General features: G+C 41.4%; 1 protein-coding gene across 1 annotated transcript in view; it reads left to right on the top strand.

Moving 5' to 3' along the window:
- The first annotated feature begins 556 nt into the window (after positions 1–556).
- SLC44A1 (solute carrier family 44 member 1) overlaps positions 557–25,649 on the top strand; it is a 69,354-nt gene continuing 44,261 nt past the window's right edge. The window contains exons 1-2 of the mRNA XM_072153736.1: positions 557–1,045; positions 16,132–16,221. Of these exons, the coding sequence (XP_072009837.1) occupies positions 1,022–1,045; positions 16,132–16,221 (114 nt within the window). The 5' untranslated portion in view covers positions 557–1,021. The remainder of the gene's footprint in view (positions 1,046–16,131; positions 16,222–25,649) is intronic.

Below are 25,649 nucleotides of genomic sequence, written 5' to 3'. Positions count from 1 at the left end.
GAAAGGAGGTGAGCCACAATATGAGGGGAAGGGGGACAATATGAGAAAGGACAGGAGACCACAATATGAGGGATGGGGGCCAAAATATGAGAGGAGGGGGCCACAATATGAAAGGAGGAGAGCCACTATATGAGGGGAGCACAATATGAGAGAGATAGAAGACAGAAGGCCACAATATAAGAAGAAGAGACAGGGGCACAGAAAGCTATGGCATTATAAGTTTGGGGAAATAAAAAAAAATGAGGGAACAAAAGTAAAGGAAGGGTAAAATTAAAGAGAGGGCATTTGTTGCTGAGTTGATCTAGTGATGTATAATATGGGTTGGCCACGGGGAGGGGGTTTGCCCGTCTAGCAGATACATGAAGAGGCCAGACCTATGGGAAAGAGACTATACGTTATCATACCCGGCTTATTCTATTTCCTCCAGTGACATATGACTGAGGAGGCCAGTTGGTGACATTTTTCCTCACGTTTCAGAATACTAATACGCCTCAACACCGGCGGGAACATCTCACAGCCAAGCAGCACAGAGCAGGCTGTGCGTGGAATGGGAAGGCAGAGCAGAGTCACATGACCAGGCCGCATCACGTGACTGCTACGTCACCACACCTACCAGGAGCAGCTCCATTCTAGACAGAGCCGTTCTAGACACTACAGTGCCGGGAGACTGAGGAGAAGAGCGCGCTCCGTCCCTTCCCCTATCTGTGCCCCTCCACCTGGCAGCAGCACCACCATGCCAGCCTGTGACAGGCGCAGCCGATGGGACTCGTCCTCCCCCTAGAAGAAAGCCTCAGCGTTGTGGTCAGACAGTGTGTGCACTGCAGTCCCCGCCAGCCCCTCCGCCGCCTCGTCTCTTTCACTTTTACTGTTTCCTGTTTTTCCAGTGTTGTGCATTCTTCAGCCGCCCCCATCCCTTCCCTCACCCTGCTGCCCGCCTCTGCCCTACTGGAGTTCCTCATTGCACTGCCCAGCCCTTGGGAATACCCCGCAGGAGACCATAACAGAGCCGGGCTGAGGAGCCATGGGATGCTGCGGGAGCACGCAGGTGAGTGCGGGAAACCTCCCTGCCCCTTACCCGGTGCACAGGGCAGGGATGGGGAAAAGTTCTCCCTAATCTAGAAAGACATTTCAGCACCCAAAACATTGGAGCCCTCTACAGTCTTGGTGATTGTAAGATGCTTTGATTTCTTATTTCATGTCTTGTATGATTCTGAACACATTTCCACTCATGGCATCCAATTGCCCGGTGGTGGGCTGTATGATATATACCCATTACAGACCGTACCCCCCCATCCAGCAGCATGGTATGAACCATATGTCTATAATATATATCATAGCCACATCTAAACATGACGATGTACTATGGATGATGTCTGGTATAGAATATAGATTGTTTCATTGCTTCCAGCAGCCTGTTATGGACCATATACTCGTACAAGACTCATATCACTATATACACTACATGTAAACATGAAGTCTGGTATAGAATATAGATTGCTTCCAGCAGCCCGTTATGGTCCATATACTCATACGAGACTGATATCACTACATACACTACATGTAAACATGAAGTCTTGTATAGAATACAGATTGCTTCCAGCAGCCTTTTGTGGACCATATACTCGTACAAGACTTGTATCATATACTCATCACGATATACACTACATGTATACATGATGTCTTGTATAAATACAGATTGTTTCATTGCTTCCAGCAGCCTTTTATGGTCCATATACTTGTACAAGACTCATATCACTATATACACTACATGTAAACATGGCGTCTTGTGTATATATACAGATTGCTTCCAGCAGCCCGTTATGGATCATATACTCATACAAGACTGATATCGCTATATACACTACATGTAAACATGAAGTCTGGTATAGAATACAGATTGCTTCCAGCAGCCCGTTGTGGACCATATACTTGTACAAGACTCATATCACTATATACACTACATGTAAACATGAAGTCTGGTATAGAATATAGATTGCTTCCAGCAGCCCGTTGTGGACCATATACTTGTACAAGACTCATATCACTATATACACTACATGTAAACATGGTGTCTTGTATATATACAGATTGCTTCCAGCAGCCCGTTATGGATCATATACTCATACAAGACTGATATCACTATTTACACTACATGTAAACATGAAGTCTGGTATAGAATACAGATTGCTTCCAGCAGCCTGTTGTGGACCATATACTCGTACAAGACTTGTATCATATACTCATCGCTATATACACTATACGTGTAAACATGAAGTCTTGTATAAATACAGATTGCTTCCAGCAGCCTTTTATGGTCCATATACTCAAGACCTACTCATATATATCACTATATATACTACATCTAAACATGACACTGTACTATCAATGAAGTCCTGTATATAAACAGATTGTTTCATTGCTTCTAGCAGCCTGTTATGGACCATATACTCGTACAAGACTTATATCACTATTAACACCACATGTAAACATGAAGTCTGGGATTGCTTCATTGCCTCCAGCAGCCCGTTATGGACCATATACTCGTACATGACTTATATAACTATATACACTACATGTAAAAATGTAGCTGTTCTTTGAATGAGGTCTGATATAGAACACAGATTGCTGCATTGCCTCCTGCTGCTTCACTGTGGGGCACTCGGGAATGGCGCCTTCATGCCAATTGTTGATTTTACTATGTTACAGATTGCACAGGTTTATTTTGCTATCTATATTTGATGTATCTACAGCATTCTGATCTTAGCCATGCCATAGGGCATAAGGGCTCTGGTAAATGTAGTATATTTTCAGGAATCCCATGGCACCTGCTCCTATGATAAATGCACTTTAATTTGGTTACTAATTTATGTTGAATGTCTCACGTTTGAAACATTTGGCACATTTACATCGCTTGTTTCCTTTACTATTTCCATGCATAATCTATTTGGGTTTAAGCTGGCATCAGATTACAAGAATGTTCCCACCATATAACATGGACTATTACTCTGTAGATCACTGCTATCATCAAGTGAAGGTGCCAAGTCATTCTGGCACTTAAAAAGCCACTTGGTGGCTTTTTCTAAATAGGAATGAATTGATGTGTTGTGAAAGTTTTAGCTAATACATTTGAAAGGGCCTATAATGTTATACCACTGCCTTGGCTTTTCTACAAAGATCTGTTGAACACAAATTGGATCCTGAAATGCCAGCTGCACCGTGTCAGGCTGGGATGTTCTGTATATAGTGAGCCTGGACTGTATGTGCATCACAAATATAGGATCATATAGTGGCTAATATTTTTATCTTGTGTGTGAATATTCTGTTGTGTATGACAGGATCAGCTGATGCGTTTCAAGTTCTTCTGCCTCTAAGGTCACCCCTCTGAAATCCAGGTCATGTAGGATTTACTGTAAGCCTGCTGAGCATTGCCTTCCAGAGCTGTCAGGCAGTGCACCATGATACATCCCAGCTCCTGTGGGATTTGCACATAGCACTGTCCTGGTTATCTAGAGCTTGCAGGAAGAGTATTGCAGTGCTGTGCAGAGAAGCAGAGCATCCATCAGCAAAAGTGATGGAACAGCACTCCGCAAAGGGAAAACACTACTTTAGCACTGAGCTGCTGTCACCATTGTGTCAAACATTTTTAATGGTGTCCTTCACTCTTGAAGACTTCTTCCATGTCTCTTAAATTGGTACACAGTATGATTATAAATGAGACTCTTGTATTACCATTAGATCTGATCTAACAGGGCCATTATTGGAATTATATTATCACAGCGTAGCCTTAGAGATGGCTTAGTTCAAGCAAATAGAAGTGAGTATAAAGCACCTTTAAAGGGGTTGTACAAAATTAGATTATCTTCTACCAACAGGATGGGGAATAACAGTATGATTGGTGGGGGTCCCACTGTTGGGACGCCCATGATGGTCCTGCTCTTAGTAATTGATAGTGACAGGTGAACCAATAAGATGCTCTATTCAATACTATGGAAGTTTTGGAAATCACACTTTGTAAATGGAATAGCAATATAACCCCTTTTAATCCTTTTAAACACGCATAGCTGCCATCTGTCATGGCTCCGATATGATGCCATGCTTAAACCTGACCACAGTAGTGGAACATGGGTGCTGGCATACTGGCACAGTTTGTGACATGTGTGCTCAATGTATTTTCCATGTTTTATCTGAGCTTCTTGTAATTTATCCGCCGTAGAGCTATGAAGGGTGTATAAAGAGGACTCACGGGACGCCGACGGCACTTTCTTGAGATCGTCGATCCCCCAAATGTCATCAGGGGGATGCCAGTGGCTCATTGTAATGAATCCTATGCAAAAACACCATATACTGCAATACAGTAATATTGCAGTATATGGTAGGAACGATCACACCATCTAGGGTTAAAGTACCCTGCAGGGTCTAAGAAATAGTGAAAAAAAAAAGTTTAAAGAATTTAAAAAAAATTTATAAAATATTAAAAATTCAAATCGCCCCCTTTCCCTAGAACTGATATAAAACATAGTAAACAGTAAAAATCTCAAATACATTAGGTATTGCAGCGTCCCAAAATGCCCAAACTATCAAAATATTAAAAAACCCTGATATTGCCAGCAGTGACCTCCATAACGGAAAATGGCGCCCAAATGTTCGAAACGTGACTTTTACACCATTTTACATGACCTAAAAAGTAATAAAAAAGTGATCAAAATATTGCACAGTCCTCAAAATGGTAGCATGGTTCACACAGCTCCCTACACCAAAGTATGAAAAAGTTATCAGCGTCAGAATATGGCAACAATTTTTTTCTTTTTCGTACACATTGGTTTAATTTTTAAAATGTATTAAAAACGCAATAAAACCTATATAAATTTGGTATCACCGCGATCGTACCGAACCAAAGAATTTTTGAATGTGGAGAGCGAGAAATGAGCGAAATAATGGGATGGGATTCAGGTCTGGACTTATTGCAACTTTAGAAGTCTCCAGTACTTTCTCTCATTTTCTAGTGCTATTTGAAGTGTGTTTTGTGTCATTGCTGTCCTGGAAGACCCATGACCTCTGAGGGAGCTTTCTAGCCTTCTCACACTGGGCCCTACATTATGCTGCAAAATTTGTTGGTAGTCTTCAGACTTCATAATGCCATACACACGATCAAGCAGTCCAGTGCCTGAGGCAGCAAAGCAACCCCAAAACATCAGGGAACCTCTGCTATGTTTGACTTCAGGGACTGTGTTCTTTTCTTTGAAGGCTCTTTTTTTTTTTTCTGTAAACTCTAGGTTGATGCCTTTTCCTAAAAAGCTCTACTTTTGTCGCATCTGACCAGAGAACATTCTACCAAAACGTTTTAGGCTAAGTTTTGGCAAACCCCAACCTGGCTTTTTTATGTTTCTGTATAAGTAGTGGGGTCTTCCTGGTTATCCTACGATACAGTCCCTTTTCATTCAGACACCAACGGATAGTGTGCGTTGACATTGTTGCACCCTCGGACTGCAGGGCAGCTTGAACTTATTTGGATGTTAGTCGAGGTTCTTTATCCACCATCCGCACAATCTTGCGTTGAAATCTCTCGTCAAATTTTCATTTCCATCCACATCTGATGACACTGTGCACGGTAGACACAGGAACATTTAGGTCTTTGGAGATGGACTTGTAGCCCTGAGATTGTTCGTGCTTCCTCACAAATTTGATTGTCAAGACCTCAGACAGTTCTTTGGTCTTCTTTCTTTTCTCCATGCTCAATGTGGTACACACAAGGACACATGACAGAGGTTGAGTTAACTTTAATCCATTTCAACTGGCTGTAAGTGTGATTTAGTGGTTGCCACCACCTGTTAGGTGCCACAGGTAAGTTACAGGTGCTGTGACTTACACAAATTAGAGAGGCATCACATGCCCACCCACAGTATAAAACACCTGCATAGCAATAAAAAGATGAACATGTGGCAGCATCAAAGTATGTTTACATAAATAAATATACACACACACGTCTCCAGAAGACCACCTCTCTGAGAGGACCCCCTTCCTAAAAGACTTTTTATTTATTTATTTTAATTCAATCACTGATTTATTTATTTTTTTGCCATTATACTCTGTTAGCTGCCTCCTATCTGCAGACCACCCCATTCCTGTACAAAGAGATCTGCTCAAAGAGGTTTATCTGTATATACACTGTGCTGTGAGTGCAGGATCTGATTAGTTTATTTAGAACTGATGGAAACCCAGAGCTCTGGCTTTATTTGTGCATTCAAGCTTCCATACATACACATTTGTACTGTATCCACACTTTCAAACATAAACAGCCCTGCCACATCCCATGCCTGGTATGTAATTGGATGACCTGAAGCATGTGATCAGTCAGTTGCTTATGACATCATGGCAGGTTTTTATACTTCACAGTTACTTTTTAAAGTGTTTTGTTACAAGAATAAGTAAAATCTCCTTTTTAACAGTAGTATATATAGTTATATGTCAACCTATCCTGACAAGTCCACAAACAATCCCAGTTTTGTGGGTAGTATATTAAACGCAGATTGTCATGGTACAGCGATGGGCTACAGGAATGTGAAATATCCATTATGTCAAAAATCTGTTCAGAAAACCAGCAGTGGTTTTTGGAGTCAGGATCTCCACACAAGCTCCTAGGTATTACTGCTCTTGGATAAATTTCATAAGCCTAGCTCTGAAATGCGCTATGGCACTTGGCAGGTCATTATTTTCACAGTGGTTTAACATTTACAGGAGTACTGTGAATTTATTGAAGTTTATGTTTCTCATTGGTTTACGCTGTCTCTAGGAAATCTCTTAAGGAAATAAATGCTTCAGCGCAGTTTCTTTTTATATCCCTCTTGTTATGTTCCTTACAAAGCCTTAGGTTTGATATCTGGTTTAGGTAGAAAGCATGATACATTGCTGACTTACTACTCAGATGTCTGCAAACCCAAAACATTGAAAAATACATATTGTAGCTTTCAGTGCTCAATTTTTCTGGCTACTGACCACATTACACTGAACAAAATATTGTATAGTTGATCTGAGAAAAACGCAGCATCCTAGTGCTTTCCGTTTTTTCTGCATAAGTCAGTGATGGCTAACCTATGACACGCGTGTCAGTGCAGACACGTAGCCATTTTCACTGACACACGGCTGCCTGAGAGTTAAGTTTCATCCTACATGATCAGGTGCAGTAGCCGGGAGGCTGAGAGATTGCACTGAGCTTCCAGCACTCCCCCCTCCTCCTCCTCCCCCAGGCCGGGCCCCTCCCCATGTGTGAGCTGTGCCTAGTGTCTCCAGTCAGCACAGGTATCAGCACAGGGCACAGCAGGAGAGGTGACCCTGCCATACACCCAGGAGGCTCCTCTGCAGCTCCTAATAGTTGTGGAGGGGGGAGGGTGGCAACACAGTCAGAGGCCACATTGCTGCTGGCTTGTGTGATGTCCCAGCAGCTGCCACCTCTACACTGACCAGCTCCAGAGCAGGGATGAGGGAGGACAACCACTCCCAACATACAGTGAGTAAGGTCAGTGCACTGTATGATAGAAGACAGTCATCAGGGCTTGTGTGTCAGTTTTGTGACGTACAAGCCCTGAAATAATTGCAACGCCTTGCAAATCGCCAGACATTGCGATTATTTTGCTCCGCACACCTTCTCCATGCCAAGAGGGCATGAAGGAAATGTGGGCAGCGGCGCCTGCACCCTCGCTATAACCTGTGCACTTTCGTGACTGAAAGTTTGCAGGTTACTAAGCAATTTCACACCTGTCTGATTGTATGGCAGTACATGGTAGGATCAATCAGACAATCCACGGTTAAAGTACCCTAGAAGTTAAATAGTATACATATTTGTTATTTAAACTATAAATATCACAAAAATATGTTTTTTTTGTCAAGGTGACACACCACCCGAGTTATGCTCGATTTTTTGGCGAATTTTGACACACCAAGCTCAAAAGGTTGCCCATCACTGGCATAAGTAGAGAAAATCTGACACAAGCAGAATGACACTAGGACTACTTGGATAGCACATGGATTCTGACCATGAATTCTGACCAAACTCAACTTGGTTTGTGTTCAGCCAGCCTTATAGGATTTGACACTTTTTTTCTGCATCGCTGGTTCAAGTTTGTATAAGTAAAAAAAAGTTTAAACATTAGAATAAATTAAAAAAAATAAAAATATAAGCACCTCTAAAAAGACACAAATACACAAAACCCCCCACATATTTGGTATTGACGCCTCCATAACATGACGCGTCCATGATAAAACAGAATCATTACTGGACCTGCACTGTAAACGCCGGAAAGAAAACTCGGCAAAAAACATTCTGAAAAAAGATTTTTTTTAAAAATGATAAAAAAAATATTGCACACTCTGAAATAAGACCATTAAAAAGTACAAATCTTCTCACAAAAAATAAGCCCTTAACCAGAAAAATAAAAAAGTTATGCATATGAAAAGACGGTGATTCTAAAATTAACAACGTTTTTGCCAAATTACTTTTTATTCAGTAAAATTGGGGAAAAAATAAAAAAATCTTTATAAATAAGGTATTTTTGTAATCGTGGTGACCCATAGAATAAAAATAATATACTATTTTTATGGTATGGTAAACGGCCCCCAAAAAATCTTCCTAAAAATTTATGGTTTTCTTTTCCACCACCAACAAAGAGTTAATAAATTCTCATCAATTAGCTATAGATGTCTTAAAATAATGTACCAGAAAAGTGCATCTCATGTGGGAAAAAAATAAGTCCCTATGTCCATATTAAAAAAAGAAAAAAAATTATAGCCTGTAGAATGTGACAATGCAACTCTGCTCTGGATGGTGCTGCTTCCATTCTATGGCCGGACGCGCGCCCATACAGCAGGTTACCACCACATATGGGGTATCAGTGTACTCAGTAGAAATTGGGTATTAAACTTTGTGGAGCCTTTTTTCATTTATCCTTCGCAAATGTTTAATTTTCCTTCAAAAATGAATGTATTGTCAAAAGATATTACAATTTGTAGACCGCACCTCCATTTTGTTTTGAGGGGTGTAGTTTCCATAATGGGGTAATTTACGAGTCTTGCTATTATTAAGGCTTCTCTGTCATTGAGCATTGAAAGTTGAGCAGGTCCATCTAAATACAGGTTTTGGTGATTTGCCAAAAAATGTGAAAAATGGCACCCAAATTCTAAGCTCCCATTCTAGTAAAATACGTCGAATGTTAAAAAAAACCATGCCAACATAAAGCAGACGTTTGGGAAATGTAAGTTCTTAATTAATTTGGGTGCTATGACTATCTGCTTCAAAAGTAGAGAATTTAGAACTTTGAAAATAAAGAATTTTTCCAAATTTTTAAACCAAATTTCTGGGTTTTTTAAATAAAAAAACCAAAAGATATCATCCAATTTTTTAAAACTATTTTGAAGTACAATCTCAAAATCCCCTGGATATCAAATTCCCAAAGGGGTTAAAGGGGTATTCCCCCAAAGACAAGTTTCTTAAACGTACTAAGGATAACAAAATAACACATTCTCTAATTCACTGTGAACAAAAATACAGCATTTCACAGATATAATTCCGAAGTAAATGGTTAAAAATGATATTTATTGTACCAACATCACTAGGGGATTGCAATTTGAAGGCAAAGCCTTTTAACCCCTTAAGGACGCAGGGTTTTTCCGCTCATCTCTCGCTCTCCAACTTCAAAAATCCATAACTTTTTCATTTTTACGTGTACAGACCTGTGTGAGGGCTTATTTTGTGCGTAACAAATTTTACTTTCCCGTAATGTTATTTATTTTAACATGCCGTGTACTGCGAAGCTGCGTCACGTTCTTGTGGGCTCAGTTTTTTCGACTTTGACTGTGCACTCAAAATAACACCTCAGCTTTATTCTTTGGTTCGGTGCGATCGCGGTGATACCAAATTTATACAGGTTTTATTGTGTTTTAATACATTTTCAAAAATTAAACGAATGTGTACAAAAAAGAAAAAAAAATTTTGCCATCTTCTGACGCTAATAACTTTTTCATACTTTGGCGCACGGAGCTGTGTGAGGTGTCATTTTTTGCGAAATAATGCGTCGTTTTCATTGCTACCATTATGAGGTCTGTGCGACATTTTGATCATTTTTAATTTCATTTTTTATGTGATGTAAAAAGGTGTAAAAGTCGCATTTCGGACATTTGGGCGCCATTTCCCGCCTCGGAGTTCACCACCGGCCGTAACAGTTTTTATATTTTGATAGATCGGGCATTTTGGGACGCGGCGATACCTAATATGTTTGTGATTTTTACTGTTTATTATGTTTTATATCCGTTCTAGGGAAAGGGGGGTGATTTGAACTTTTAATATTTTATTAATTTTTTTTATTTTTTAAACTTTTTTTTTCTTTTTTTTTTTCACTATTTTTTAGACCATCTAGGGTACATTAACCCTAGATGGTCAGATCGCTCCTACCATATACTGCAATACTGCAGTATTGCAATATATGGCATTTTTGCACACTATACATTACAATGAGCCACAGGCTCATTGTAATGAATATGCAGAAGCCATGTATCCTCGGGTCAAACGAAGACCCGAGGCTACCATGGCAACCGATCGCTGCCCCCCGATGACGTTCAGGGGCGCGGCGATCGTAACAAAGATGGCGGCGCCCGCGCGCCGACGTCTTTTAAATGCCGGCGGCAACGGAGGGGTTAATAGCCGCGATCGGTGCAAGCACGGACCGCGGTTATTAGCGGTGGGGGTTTTCTGCAATATGCAAAAACCCCACCTTTGTATGAAGAGGACTCAGCCCGTGAGCCCTCTTCATACATCCCTTATACCTCTGCGCCGTAGAGCTACGGCGCAGAGCGTTAAGGGGTTAATAATGCCGATTCCCCATATGTGTTGGTAAACTGATGTATGGGCACACGGCCAGGTATAGAAGGGAAGGAGCGCCATTCAGAGCAGATTTGCAAAGTCACATTTTACATGTTTACATTGTCACATTTTAACCCCTTCTCGCTCAGCGTCCCATATATCGGAAGCTGAGTGCAGTGACTTAGCGCTTAGCGTCCAATATGTCGGACGCAGAGCCGCTGCCGGTGCAGCTCAAGATCTGAGCCGTACCGGCATCGGGACACACGGGGTGCCGGCTATAACTAATAACTCAGCGCGGCCGCAGCATTTAACTTGGCTTTGGGGGTCTTTTCCCCACGATGCAATCCCCCCTCCCCCAGCCGTTTTCGGGGGGCACCGATCGTGACCGATCCACCGATCTGGACCCCAGAGTTGCCTGCAGGCAGTGCCAGTAAGATGGTGTCTATGACGTCATCTTTAAAGCACAGTGTTAGCCTATGCATGTGCATAGGCTGACACTGTTAATATCCTGCAATACATCAGTTTGCTTGTTCATGTCCCATGGTGGAAATAGTCAAAAAATTAAAAAAAAAAATTCAATAAAAATGCCTCAAAGCCCCATAACATATAAAGAGACGTATAACGCAAAAAAGTCTAAATCATAACACAAACCCCACATATATAGTATCACCGTGTCCGTAACAACCCGTAAATAATTATTGAACCTGCGCGATAAACGCCGTAAAAAAAGAAACTGTTATAAACCCTCCAAAAATTATGATTTTTACCTATTCAATCCCACAAAAAATGCAATAAAGTGATTTTAAAAAAAACATATGTACTCCAGAATGATTCTGTTGCAAAGTACAACATGTCCTGCAAAAAACAAGCTATCAACCAACTCCGTAGCCATAAAAGTAACAATGTTATGCCACTTGGAAGACTGCAATGCAAAAATGATAGATTTTTCCCACATTAGGGTTTTATTTCACAAATTTAGTAAAACGTAAGAAAAAATATTCATGTATGGTATCCCCGTAATCGTATCGACCCATAGAATAAAGATAACATGATTATTAGGCTAAAAATCCAGTACAGAATTGATGCCTTTCTACTCCTGCCTTCAACAAAAGGTTCCTAAATTTTCAACAATAGGGGATACAAACCTCAAAATGGTAACACTGGAAAAAGCATCTTATCCCGCAAAAAAAAGCCGTCACATGGCCCCAATAACGAAAAAGCGAAATTTAATAACTTACAAAAGGGGCCAATGAGGAAACTAAATCCTGGCAGCTGCAGGGTGTTCCTTCCCTTCTTCGCCTCGCTGTACCCCCATAAAGTAACAGCCACATGTTGGGGGTCTCTGTACTTGGGAGAAATTGTAGGGTGGGTTTTCTCTTTTTATCTTTTGGATATATGTAAATTTTAGGGCTAAATTAACGTATAACCAACACAATTTGACCATTCTAAATTTCACCTCCATTTTGATGTACCGTATATACTCGAGTATAAGCCGACCCAAGTATAAGCTGAGGGCTCTAATTTTACCACAAAAATGTTGTAAAACCTATTTTTTTTTTTTACTCGAGTATAAGTATTATGAAGATCTCAAGGGATTAACAATCTTGATAAAACGTGTTTCTGATAGTTTGAGGGGTGCAGATTTGAAAATGGGTTGATTTTATATGGGGGGTTTTGATGCTAAATATGTAAAATCTCATTTAAAACTGTATTTATTCCCAAAATGGTCAGTTCTGAAAATCCAGAAAAGCGATATTCGATTTGTAAGCCTCGTGACATCAAAATAAATTATCCAGACATTTCAAAAGTTATGAAAATGTAAAGTAGACATATGGGAAATGTTATTCAGCAACTTATTTAGGCGGTAAATCTATCTACCTTAAATCACAATGATTTTGAATTGCAAAAATGGCAAATATTTAAAAAAATGAATTTTTTTTTTTTTTTTAAATAAGCGCAAAACTTATCAGCCAAAATTTACCACTAAAATGAAGTACAACATGTGGGGAAAAAAACAATCTCAGAATCTCTTTGATAAGTAACAGTGTTCAAAAGTTATAACCACATAAAGCGACGTATGTCAGAATCAAAAAAATCGGGCTGAGCCTTAAAGTGAACCTGTCACCAGAACACTGTTTTTAGGTTCTCCCACATGCCCACAGTCAATACCAAACATATCCGAAACCAGTTTTCATTAGATTTCTGGCTTGTTTCTTTCAAGTAATAACTTTTATAAAACTTTACCTGGCTCCCTGCCTAGTTGCCCCTAGTCGGCGTGGCCATTGTTTCTCAAAGTAAGTGCCCCCTCCACAAACTGCTCGTCCTCCTCGATTTTGAATTTAAAAAAACCCCTCCCACCTCCCTCCGCTACACTGCTTCTTGCTCCGCCTCCCTGCATACTCTTGCAGACCTGTTCATTCAATTCATGAGCACAGGGTTGCGGAGACTACGCAACTCCCAACGCAGTTTGCGTACCTGCATCCAACCCTGTGCTGAACCCGGAACATGCGCTGATAGAGTGGAGACCGTTGACGCTTCTCCACTCCTATCTGTGCATGTCCGCGATCTGATGCGGACAGCGTAATCGCGTGAATCACTTGCTTGGCCCGCAAGAGTATGCAGGGGGAGGCGGAGCAAGAAGCAGTGTAGCGGAGGGAGGTAGGAGGAGTTTTTTAATTTAAAATTAAGGATGATGAGCAGTTTGGGATATGCTTGGGATTGACTGTGGGCATGTGGGAGGACTTAAAAACAGTGTTTTGGTTACAGGTTCCCTTTAAGCTACAAAATGGCTGCATCCTTGGACATATGGGGGATTATTTTATGCAGGATGGGGTACTTCAGGCACATCATTTAGGGGGATTCAATTGATAATTGATGATATTTTAATAACTCTTTCTTGGTGGTTAAAAAGATTATTAATTCTGATTTCAGGGCTTTTAAAGATAACCCCCCAGACTTAATGTATTTTCATAAACCCCCATTAGAAAGTATTGCCCCTATCTCTTCATTGTCCCTCTACATGCCTGTTAACTTAAGCAATCATGTAATAAAGCTGTATGCAAATGACCTGAGAGATGTCCAATGAGTCATTATCATTTTCGGCAGTCCAGCTTATTCATTAGTGGGAGGCACAGCTACACCCCCCAGTGCTTGACTGACAGCCTGTATAATGATGCTGTGCTGGCTCCTCCATGTGCTTCCTGGTGCTGGTGGCCACGCCCCCTGCAGCATGTGTGTGTATAGGAGAGATACAGGTCCAGGCAGCCATGTTATAGCAGAACATGTCAGATTCATGTGTAGCTGATGTCTGTGTCTCTCACATGTGTATGGGAGGGAGAGCATGTCAGCAGGTAAAGCACAGACACTAGCCATGCTTTACTATACATTATACACAGACATGAGCAGGGAGAGGGGAGGAGTAACCGGGATGATATCACTTTCTCTCTCCATGTGACCAGCCTCATTTACATAATAAAGAAAAGATGATTTTACAATGATTGATGTATGAATTGACTAGGTAAAGGCTGGGATGGAATCATTGTGAGCTGCTCCAACAGGTAGTGGTGATAGAAATAGTGACCTGATGACAGGTGTCCTTTTAACTTTTTTTTTTTTTCTTGGCCTTTCACCGTATCCTAAAAATAATGTTATCTTTATTCTACCGGTCACCATACGATACCCATTCATGTAGCTTTTTTTACAGTTGACAGAAATAGAGAAAATAATTTCACTATGACCAGAGATCCCAATATTCTTCTTATTCGTTATTCCATCTTAAACCACCGATGAACAGCACCAATCCTCAGTTTCTCCTGCTGAAAGTATGTCACCATTCAGACTAACACCATCGCACTATCATCATCCTCCTTTAATTATATTGTAGCTGGAAGAAAATATGCAGGCAGATGGTGTGGTACGTTCCAACAAAGATAAAATTTATTTCAGTTCATCATACTCACAAGAGTCAATTAAAAATGCGCATAAGTTCAAATAATGGGACGCTAGCTTTCCTATCTGCCCGACCCAGCATTTCGCCGACAACGCCCCGGTAGAAGCCTTGCCGGCGAAACCCTGGGTCTGGCGGATAGGTAATAAGATTGTGGAATAAGAACAAAAGGAATAGGGATAGGGTTTAAAAACATTTTTTTTCTTCCCTTTTTTTTTTTATAACTTGACCCTCTATGGCAGTGATTTTCAACCAGTGTGCCGCGACCGACACATGGTCAGGTGTGCCGCGGGGAAAGTTCCCCAAACTATAGTGCCCCCTGTGTTTTGTTTCCCGGCAATGCGCAGCGATGCGCAGTCACGGCTTCTTACAATGTAGGAGACGTGTACAATAACACATGCACAAGCTTTGAACCTCGCGCGACAAAATGACACCGAGGCCGGCGCATCATCCTGAGAGTGGAGAGACTCTCACATTTGCCCACTGCCAAGGTAATGCCCACCAATAATGCTGACTATATGAGCTTTTGCCTGACTATATGAACTGTTGGCAGAATACTCAGCATATGAGCTGGTACTTTTAGTACTCCAGCAGTATACTGCATATAACAATGAGAAATGTAAAATGAGAAATACTATAGTCATGAGGCTGGAGTACTACAAGTACCAGCTCATATGCTGAGGCCTCATGGCTATAGTACTTCTCATTCTACCCCTTTATTTTGCAGTATATGAGCCACATAATAATCAGCACCATATACTAAAAACAGGGAGAAACTGAGAACTGTTGAGGAAGAGCTTTGTGTGTCTTTCCACCATTCCTGCCAGGATATCCCTTTTGTGTTTATCGAAACAGGCCCAGGTTTCACACTGAGTAAAATAAATTTAGAATCTATATTATTAACTATATGTATAATCTGACTGTTTTTGTGTCATTTTGTGCTATTTTGGTTGGTGGTGTGCCCCAGGATTTTCTAAGTATAAAAAGTGTGCCGCTGCTCAAAAAAGGTTGAAAATCACTGCTCTATGGGATATAAAAAAACCCCAATGTGCTTGCTTTATGGAGTTCTGTGTCCTCTACTGTTACTCTAAAGTGGGCAAAACCAAGAGTGTAACATAAACTTGGAAGTGCTGCACATCTTTGGTTTAAGTTCCACTACGGATTTTGGCTTGCATATACTGATCAGAATATTGTCCTTTGAATAGGACCTGCAACTTGCTGCATTGTGGTCAAATTAACTGCTGTGATACAGGATTGACTGCCTACCATACATATGGTTTGTGTATGTATTCAGTACCCAATACGAGTTAGTCTTCTTTTTTTGCTTTCGTTTTAGAACTCTAAACGGGACTGGAGGCCGTTGGAGGAGCACAGTTGTACTGATATTCCATGGCTTCTGCTATTTATCCTCTTTTGTGTCGGAATGGTAAGGAACTCAAACTGCATACCTGCATATATCATTTTTTTTTTTTATTTTGACAGTTAGAATATTAAGGGGTTGGATACCACCAATATACATCTATTGATAGTTCTGCTCTGCTTTCTTGATACCTAAAATGAAGCCTCCTGTCTCTTACCTCCTCAGCCAGACATTCCTGTCCATAAAATAGCTTCAGATGGAGGATCATGTGATCTCTATCTGTCCATGAATAATCACCCTGTTATCATGTATATGAGGTCCCGGCAGGGTGATTTTTCATGGATGGTTAGAGATCACATGACACTCCATCTGCCGCCATTTTATGTTCAGGAATGTCTGGATGATGAGGTAACATACAGGAGGCTTCACTTTACATATAAAGAAAATGTTGGTAATTTACCTAATATTTTTCAACCACACTTACATACACACATATAACAAAAAGCTGAGGTAAAGTAGCCAACCCCTTTAACCCAGTTTGCCTAAATGAACCTAAAATGTAAATTTTTTGTTATTCTTATTTGTCTATTGACAGCATCAAATTAGAATGATTTTCTTATAAGCTGGGCTTTTCTTTACTGAGGGTAGGCTGCTGCTGGGCATTTGGTTAGTCTGGGGGATGCACCCGGGCATTTCGTTAGTGGGTTAGGGTTAGGGGGTGGGAGTTTTCTTTAGTGAGGGAGAGGGGGTAGGCCGCTGCCGGGCATTTCGTTTTGAGGGGATAGGCCACTTCCAGACATTTCGTTAGTAGGGGGGGGGGGGGGTTGGCGGCTGCCGTGGATACTAAACAGTCCAAGGTCGTGTGATGTCACACAAGTTCATGGCTCATTTTATCACATGAAATAATCAGAGCTGTATGATAAAACGAGCCATGCACCTGCTTGACATCACATGACCATGGACTGTTTAGTATCCACAAGAAATAAACCTAGAAGCTTTCTATTGAATTGTATCAAGCAGAGATCTTGAAAACCATCGAGAATTGCTACAGAAAGTATATAAGAAAATTCATTGTACAATCAGATTTTTTTCTGCCAAAATGGGAACACCGCTTTAATCTGTATTTCACTTTATAGATATCTCTCCTGGGGTATTTTTTTTTTTTTCTCATTTTATTTATAATATCCGTGTTCTGATTCATCATGATTATAGGCATGTTGCTTTAATACTGCCAAAACCTCCAAAACAAATTTGGCAGGAAAATGTTTTTAAAAACAAAGATTTGGGTTCCTTATATAGCCACTCAATATACACTCTTTATAATGGTTTAGTCTGTTATCAATCATATATGTTTCAACGGTGCAGTCTTCGGGTTACATACAAGATTAAAGGGGTTATCCGGGTTTAAAAATTTTTTTATGGCTGGGGAGGGCTAGTTAAACATAATAAACCTGTACTTACCTCCTCCGGCGTCGCCGATGTCCCGCGCCGCGGTCCTTTCGATCCGTGCCCCTGTTTGTTTACAGGGGCACGGAAGCCTCGCACAGGGAGCTTCCGGTCCGCGATGTGGACGGCTCCTCCCATCTGTCCCTATCTCTCAGTGTTGCAAGCGCTGGGAGATGGTGCGCATGGGAGCATCCGGCGCGGGACATCGGCAGCACCGGAGGAGGTAAGTACATGTTTATTGTGTTTAAATAGCCCTCCCCAGCCCGGCCATAAAATTTTTTTTTAAACCCGGATAACCCCTTTAAGTAAGAACTGGTATATTTTATAGCTATAAAAATTTATAACGCTGAGGCGCTGGGACATAGAGACGGGTGGGCCAGGCCGCCTAGAAGTTGTTGGAGCAGAGCTTCCATGCCCCTGTAAACAAACAGCAGTTTCGGAGGCGACGTACCAGGACACTGGGAGCGCTGGAGCAGGTGAGTACAGCTTTATGTGTTTTTTCTTTTTTTTTTTAAACGTCCTCCTAGCCTGACTATATATTACATTTTTATAAGTCGGCCCCTTCAAGCCAGAGACCGCCTGTACCTTTAGATCCAGTTGTTTGTTACTTTTGTGATGCAATTCTTTTTTATTTGGTTTCTGCTATATCCTTTCATGCTGAAATAAGAAAGCAAAATAATGAAGTAAAATAAAGGAAAAAGATGTGGGTAAATATAGAAGACATCTCCGTGCGAAACCTTTTTTAATAGATTGCTTTTTTTAAGATCACATCCATTTGTATAACCAAACATAAGCCGCAAACTAGTAATGTGGCTTGTGCCTATCTTTTGCTAGAAGACAGGATTTAGCAGCATATTCCCGGTAAACACAGTTGGCCTTCATCTGAAGACAAGATCAGTAAGTCATTGATGTTGTTTAGCCTCTGTAAGGCTGGTTGTTCCTGATAAGTTTTAACGACAGAATAGCTTTCTCCCTGCTGTTTTCATATAACCCTAAAGGTTAATGAGGGAAATCACATTCTAAGGATTTCAGAATCCTCATTTATTTCCCTGAGATGTGTTCGGTGTACGATATGTGGTGGCAGGATGCATTCTAGAATCTCTGAAGAAGTAATACATATAATACTGTAGCCCTAATACTGCAAGGTCTTTCTGAATCTATAATTAAAAACGCTTCATGTATATCCACGTTGGGGGATTTTTGCCGTGTCACTGACAATGCTTATTTTATGCTGTCTGCCTTATAGAGCAGGGTTCAGGAACATTTTTGGCTGAGAGAGCCATAAGCGCCACATATTTTAAAATATAATTCTGCAAGAGCCGTACACTGTTTATACAGTATAAAGCCAGCCAGCCTCCCAGTATATAGCCAGACAGTCCCCCTAGTATACAGCCAGCCCGTCCTCCTAGTATACAGCCAGCCCCCGCCTGTATATTGCTAGCCAGCATATAGCCAGACAGCTCCCCCAGTATACAACCGACCCCCTCCCCTGTATAAAGCCTGCCCCTAGTATACAGCCAGCCACCCTTCAGTATATAGCCAGCAAGCCCCCCCCCCCCCCAGTATATAGCCTGCCAGCCCCTCTCCAGTATATAGCCAGCCAGCCCCTGATGGGCTTACCGCTTCAAATAGCGGATCTGCGGTGGAGCGTCATAAAGGTCAGTACATGTTTTTTTTTGTTTTTTTTCCATTTTTCCACCGGCCCCACCAGGAGCCCGGTCCACCAACCAGATGCGTCCATCAGAAGAGCCACAGGTTATTAACCCCTGCTATAGAGACTAGTAAATTGCCAGGGCTTTTGATGATGGGACCTTATTAGCTAGCTGTTGGGGCTACCTTCTAGTTTAGTTAAAGGGGTAGTCTGAGAATTAAAATTGTATCAGTGACCAGTGAAATTCCGAACTCTGCAGCAACAAGCTTTTCAGCCTGTCACAAATATGGGTCATATTGATCTAGTTGTGTCTCCCATTCACATCAGCTGAGCTATGGCTGTAGTTGGTGTCCAATCACTACATACTGCCTCACTAACCAAAGCAAAATCCATCATGATAAACAAGGGATGGTTACTCATTGATCCAGGCATTGTGACTGTGCTAAATCATCTTATATTTGTTCTTTTAAAATTACACTAATGAGCTAGAATGGCTCTGGGGGGGGGATGTTGTTAGAGCCTCTCTGTGCTGCAGCTTCACTGGCTCTTACAAAGTCTTCCCTGCCCCCCTTCGTTTGCATGAAGTGAGCTCACAGAGTGGGAGGGGAGAGTGCTCCTGCACAGTGTAACAGTCTGTGTAGATTCAGCATAGAGGCGCTATGGTAACGCTATCCAGAGCCCTTCTGGCTCTGGATAATTGAGTTTAGAAGAAGGGAGGACATGGATAACAAATAATAAGATTATCGCAGTCAAGGTGCCTGGATCTATGAGTAAGTGTTCCTGGTTTATCATTCTTGATTTTGATGGTAGGCTTTGTAGATTTGTTCTTAAAGAAAATCTATCTTGTATGTGAATCCGGGGACTGTCTGTAACAGGATTCAGCCATGAATACACACCGCAGCTTTATGTTTTGGAATTTCACTGAAAGATATTTGTTGGCAGTTTAAACATCCAGTAAAACAAAAAATTTCAGGATAGTTAAAAAAAACATTATTAATTTTCCATTCCTTTGTAACTGCACTGCTTACTTTGGCACATTTACTTAGAAGCACGGTGGCTGAGTGGGTAGCACTACAGTCTTCCAGTGCTGGGGTCCTGGGTTCAAGTCCCACCCAGGTCATCATCTGCAAAGAGTTTGTATGTTCTTTACGTGTTTGCATGTGTTTTCACCGGTTCCCCCCCTCCCCCACTCCAAAACATACTGTTAGGGTGATTAGATTATGAGCCCCAAGGGGACAGGGACTGATTTGGCAAGGTCTGTGCAGCTCTGCGTAATCTGTAGGCGCTATATAAATAATAATAATAATTATTAGAAAGTCGGAAACTTTACAAAAGTCGGTGCTCTTTCCGTGTATAATGCTGGGTGCGACCGATTCATTAAGAGCGTGCACCAGAGTTCAACAACTTTTTTGTGGTGCACCTTCAACATAGGGTGTGCATCACAATTTGCATGTTAAATAGGGTGGTCGGTCCTGCTGATTCAGACCGAGCGCCGTATTTAACATGCAAATTGTTTTTGTTGCATGGATGCCAGCGCAGCTGTGCCACAAAAGGGTCACGTGCAACACAATAGCGGCGCAGACACTTCTTAAATACCTGTGTAAGCCGTTTTAACGTGCAAAGCTCTTAGTATATGTGCCCTACTATGTCAAATAGTCTCTAACTCCTCGCCCCAAAGGGCTAGGAGAGCATTTTTAGATGGGGTTAAAAGAGTGACATGCACATATTATCTTTATTTAAGATATCCTATTATCCTGATGTTTTCCTACTATCTGGTTTTAATGAGTCCATAAGGAAAATTGGTTACAGACTTCCCTTTAACACAAAATAAATGACTGCTGAGGTGGGTTATGGTAGTTTGTCTTTATTCAACATTTTTAGGGTTAGTAAATTACTGTATTACTCCTCGGCATATAGTGTAATATATGTGTCAGCCTTAATGTTTTCAGCCATCATTCAAAAATACATTGGCATTCAGACTGAAATAAAAGTGATTGTAAATGTGCTGGCGATCAATTTCAAATTAAAATAGTATGCAGATCTTCATTCTACAGCAGCGTCATCAGAGGGTTCTTCAGACGGCTAAGTTTAGACTCAAAACTGCAAATTTTCCAAACCCAGGGACCAGACAATGACTTAGAAATTGTATACATGCAGTTTGACTTGGCTTTGCAATGAAGTAATTCAAGAATAGCTATACAGGCGGTCCCCTACTTAAGGACACCCAACTTACAGACAGACCCCTCTGACCTCTGATGGAGCTCTCTGAATGCTTTACTATAGTCCCAGATTGCAATAATCGGCTGTAAAGTGTCTGTAATGAAGCTTTATTGATAATCCTTGGTCCCATTACAGCAAAAAATGTTTAAAGGGAACCTGTCACCGCTGTTCCAAAAAAAAGAAACTAAGACAGGTTCCCATAGAGCCCTTTAGTCCTAAGGGCACCCATTTATCAACTAATAGCTGAGAGCAGCCAGTGCGCGTGCATGGGAACTTCGGCAGTGCGATGTGGAAAAAAATCATACAGGAGGCGTGCGCTGGCTGATGTGCACAGAGGAGGGTGAGGACTCGAGCCGCGGTGATCCTCCCACGTGGACTCGCTGGGTTCTCCCTGGTTACCAGGTACAGAGTAAAATGTGATTTTTTTTTTTGCTTTTCTATGCATCGCCAGTGTTAGTTGATAAATGAGTGCCCTTAGGACTAAAGGGCTCTATGGGAACCTGTCTTGGTTTCATTTTTTTGAAACAGCGGTGACAGGTTCCCTTTAAACTCCAATTGTCAGTGGGGCCAAATTTTTTTTGTCTGGATCTACAATTATAAAATATAAAGTTTCGACTTGCATACAAATTCAACTTAAGAACAAACCTTCGGACCCTATCTTGTACGTAACCCGGGGACTGCCTGTATATCCGTTCTCAAGCAGGATAAAATTTCCTCCACATCATAATAGTTATTGAATTATTTGAAGGTGAGTGGATAAAAATGCTTCTGTTGGAAATGATTTCCCTACTACCAAAAAGAAGTCTATGGAAACAAGAGACGTCTATGGAAGCTCACTGCAGCACAAGCCCAGAACTGATCAGTCAAGCTATTGACAATGTCCACATTTAATTGTAAATAAAATAAATTGTCTTCATAAATGTTGGCTAAATGTTGATAAGGAGGACTTGTCAGGGCCATTTGGGACACTAAACCATCCACATGTCCTTATGGACCTGTGATTTGGTGTCCCAAATTGCCCTCTTACTATATTTAAAAAGAAACAATACCCTTTTTACTCACCTAGAGATGGGTCCAATAAGGCACATCAGACCCATCCCTGGTGCTGCAGGTTGTGCACCGGTTGTGCAGTGAAGCTGGGGAGTAGTATTTTTCTGCGGCCACAGAGGGCCTAGTCAAAGGGCTATTTGAAACACTAAGCCAAGTCGATAAGGACCTGTGGGTTGTGTTTTGTCCCAAATTATTCTCACATGTCCTGTTTATAGGACACCTGTCATCAGGTCTCTGTAACTACTCCTGTCACCACTACCTGTTGGAGCAGCTCAGCCTTTATTTAGTCAGTTCATACATGAATCATTCGAAATTATCTACACAGATGCTGCAGAGGGTGCCAGCACCAGGAAGTACATAGTGGAGCAAGCACCAGGAGTGTCACATCATTGTACAGGCTGTCAGTCATTTGTATAGGCGTATCTCATACACACATGGCTACAGGGGGTGTGGCCGCCAGCACCAGGAGTATTCTGTCATTAAACAAGCTGTCAGTCATTTGTACAGGAGTATCTCATACACACATGCCTGCAGGGGGCGTGGTCGTCAGCACCAGGAAGCACATAGCGGCAACAAGCACCAGGAGTGTCACATCATTATACAGGCTGTCAGTTATGTGTATAGGTGTATATCATAGGCACACAGACTGCAGGGGTGTGTTCGTCAGAACCAGGAAGCACATAGAGGCAGCCAGCACCAGGAGTGTCACGTCATTATACAGGCTGTCAGTCATGTGTATAGAAGTATCTGATACACACACAGGCTGCAGGGGGCGTGGGCACCAGAGCCAGGAAGCACACAGAGGAGCCAGCACCAGGAGTGTCACATCATTATACAGCATGTCAGTCATGTGTATAGGACACACACAGGCCACGGCAGCCAGAACCAGGAAGCACATATAGGCAGCCAGCACCAGGAGTGTCACAGAATTATACAGGCTGTCAGTCAAGCACTTGGGGAAGTGGCTGTTCCTCCCACTCACGAATAAGCTGGACAGCTGAATATGATAATGACTCATTGGACCTTTCTCGGGTCATTTGCATACAGCTTTAGTACCTGATTGTTTAAGTTTACAGGCATGTGGAGAGACTCTCAGGGTGATGCCACACATGGCACTTTCAACTCGTTTTTGATCCGTTTTTAAGCAGTCCATTAAAAAACGCGTGCGTTTTTGAAAATCGCATCCGTTTTTGACAGGTTTTACCAATTATCTTAATTAAAACTGGTCAAAAACGCATGCGGTTTTTAACGGACTGCTTAAAAACGGGTTCAAAATGCCATGTGTGGCATCACCGTCAACCTCATACTTTCCTTAGCCGCTGCAAAGGCTTTCAAGCAGGTGAAATGGGGATTTCTAAGGCAATGCTCTGCCAGATAGGAATAGGTCCTGTGATGTTGAAGATATTTATAAATGGCTAATTATTCTCACCTCTCCATTTGAAAATAGTACACAAAAGGTTAGTCCCCCCGTCTCCCCTAGTCATAGAACACCTGTTAGTAGCCATACATGCAAGTGACTCCATATCAAGCATAAAGGTAACATGTATAAATGCACTGCATTCGCAGATGATGTGATGTATCTTATTGACCCTACCACTTCCCTTCCTTCTCTTATGGACACTCTTAACACCTTTGGTTATTATAGTAACCATAAATGTCATAAAATAAACGCAATGGGGATTGGTTCTGCAGGATGCTGACCATGCAGACACGAAAATGCGGTCAGCAAGGATTGCAACAAATGGGCGGGCATTCGATTGATGACGTCCGCGTGGGGGTTGTGGATATGCCGGACGATGGGCGGTTTTAGAAATTTGAAAATGACATTTGGATATAACATATCTTTTTTTCTTTAAAACTTTTTTTTTTTTAATACAAAAACTGGAATTGTATGTGCTATACTCTGGGGACTGGGGGGGGGGGGGGGTGTGCTAAAAATGGGTCTATTGATGACAGGTTCCCTTAAAGGGGTTTAGCACTAGTTTTGTTGAAGTCTGGGGCAAAACTGCAGCAACAAAATTCCCAACTAAAAAAGTGCAGTATTAGTGTTTTCTGTTGAAAATACATCAGAAAATGTGTGTGATATTTTATTTTGGTGGGGACTTGTTATATTAATTGTATACTGACATATACATTCTGAAAGTTTCTCTTTGGTAATTTCCTAAATCCTGTAGTAGTATTTGATAACTATACTAGAGTTATTAAGCTGAGCGCTTATCGATTTTATAATGGTATTTGTTTACTTTTGGTGAAAGGTTAGACATTTCTAGCTCTCACTCAATTGCAAAGTCAAACAAACCATAGATAACTGATATCACTATCAGGCTTTCCATGGACTACTGGTCACATTCTGGTATTCAGAATGCAAATACTGTTCAACTAAAAGCTCTGGTTCAATTAAAATAATATATCAGAAAATAACGTTATTTAGATCAAATGCCTGTTAGCTTCACCGATGAAGTCCATCAAGCCGCAGTCTTTTAAGCAACTCCGATGTCTGGAGCAGAACAGAAAACTGTGCAATGACAGTCATGGATGGGGTGTATATACACATGGTGACCAGTTTTACCAACGATGGAGTGAAGTTACTCAAGTATGGAAGGTCTGGAGGGTCACAACTCCAGACATTCCATACCTGTGGAAATTGTAGCTCAATTAGGAAAATAAAATAATGATCATGTCCGTTTTCTTGGGCCTACTGGTGGATTTTTGCATGGATTTTCTTCATCTTGTATTCTATGGGCATGTTGAAATCGGCAATTAAAAAATGCACATAAAACTGCGTATTTGATGCGGTTTTACGTTCCATTTTATGCATGACGATCTGCAAATTCTGCAGATAGCCTTACCCCCCAAGGAATGGAAGGCTAAAGTGCTGCAGTAAATTAGCGTTTGCGGGAAAATTCTCGTTTGGTACTGCAATTCATCCTTTATCATTCCATCATCAAGCTTCCTTGTCTCAGCACATTGGGAAAGAGATAAAACACAGAACATGCAGTAGCATGATTTGATTGTTTCCTTGACAAGGGGTTAGCTACTTTCAGCAAATAATTGATATTTTTGGGTACCGTAATGAAAAGTTATACAGTTACACAGTGTACTTTCTGTATCAATTCCTAATGGTTTT

The sequence above is a fragment of the Engystomops pustulosus genome, chromosome 1 (genome assembly GCF_040894005.1).
Source record: "Engystomops pustulosus chromosome 1, aEngPut4.maternal, whole genome shotgun sequence".
NCBI lineage: Eukaryota > Metazoa > Chordata > Amphibia > Anura > Leptodactylidae > Engystomops > Engystomops pustulosus.
Note: the sequence above shows the minus strand (reverse complement) of the source record. Positions and strands in the feature narration are given on the sequence as shown.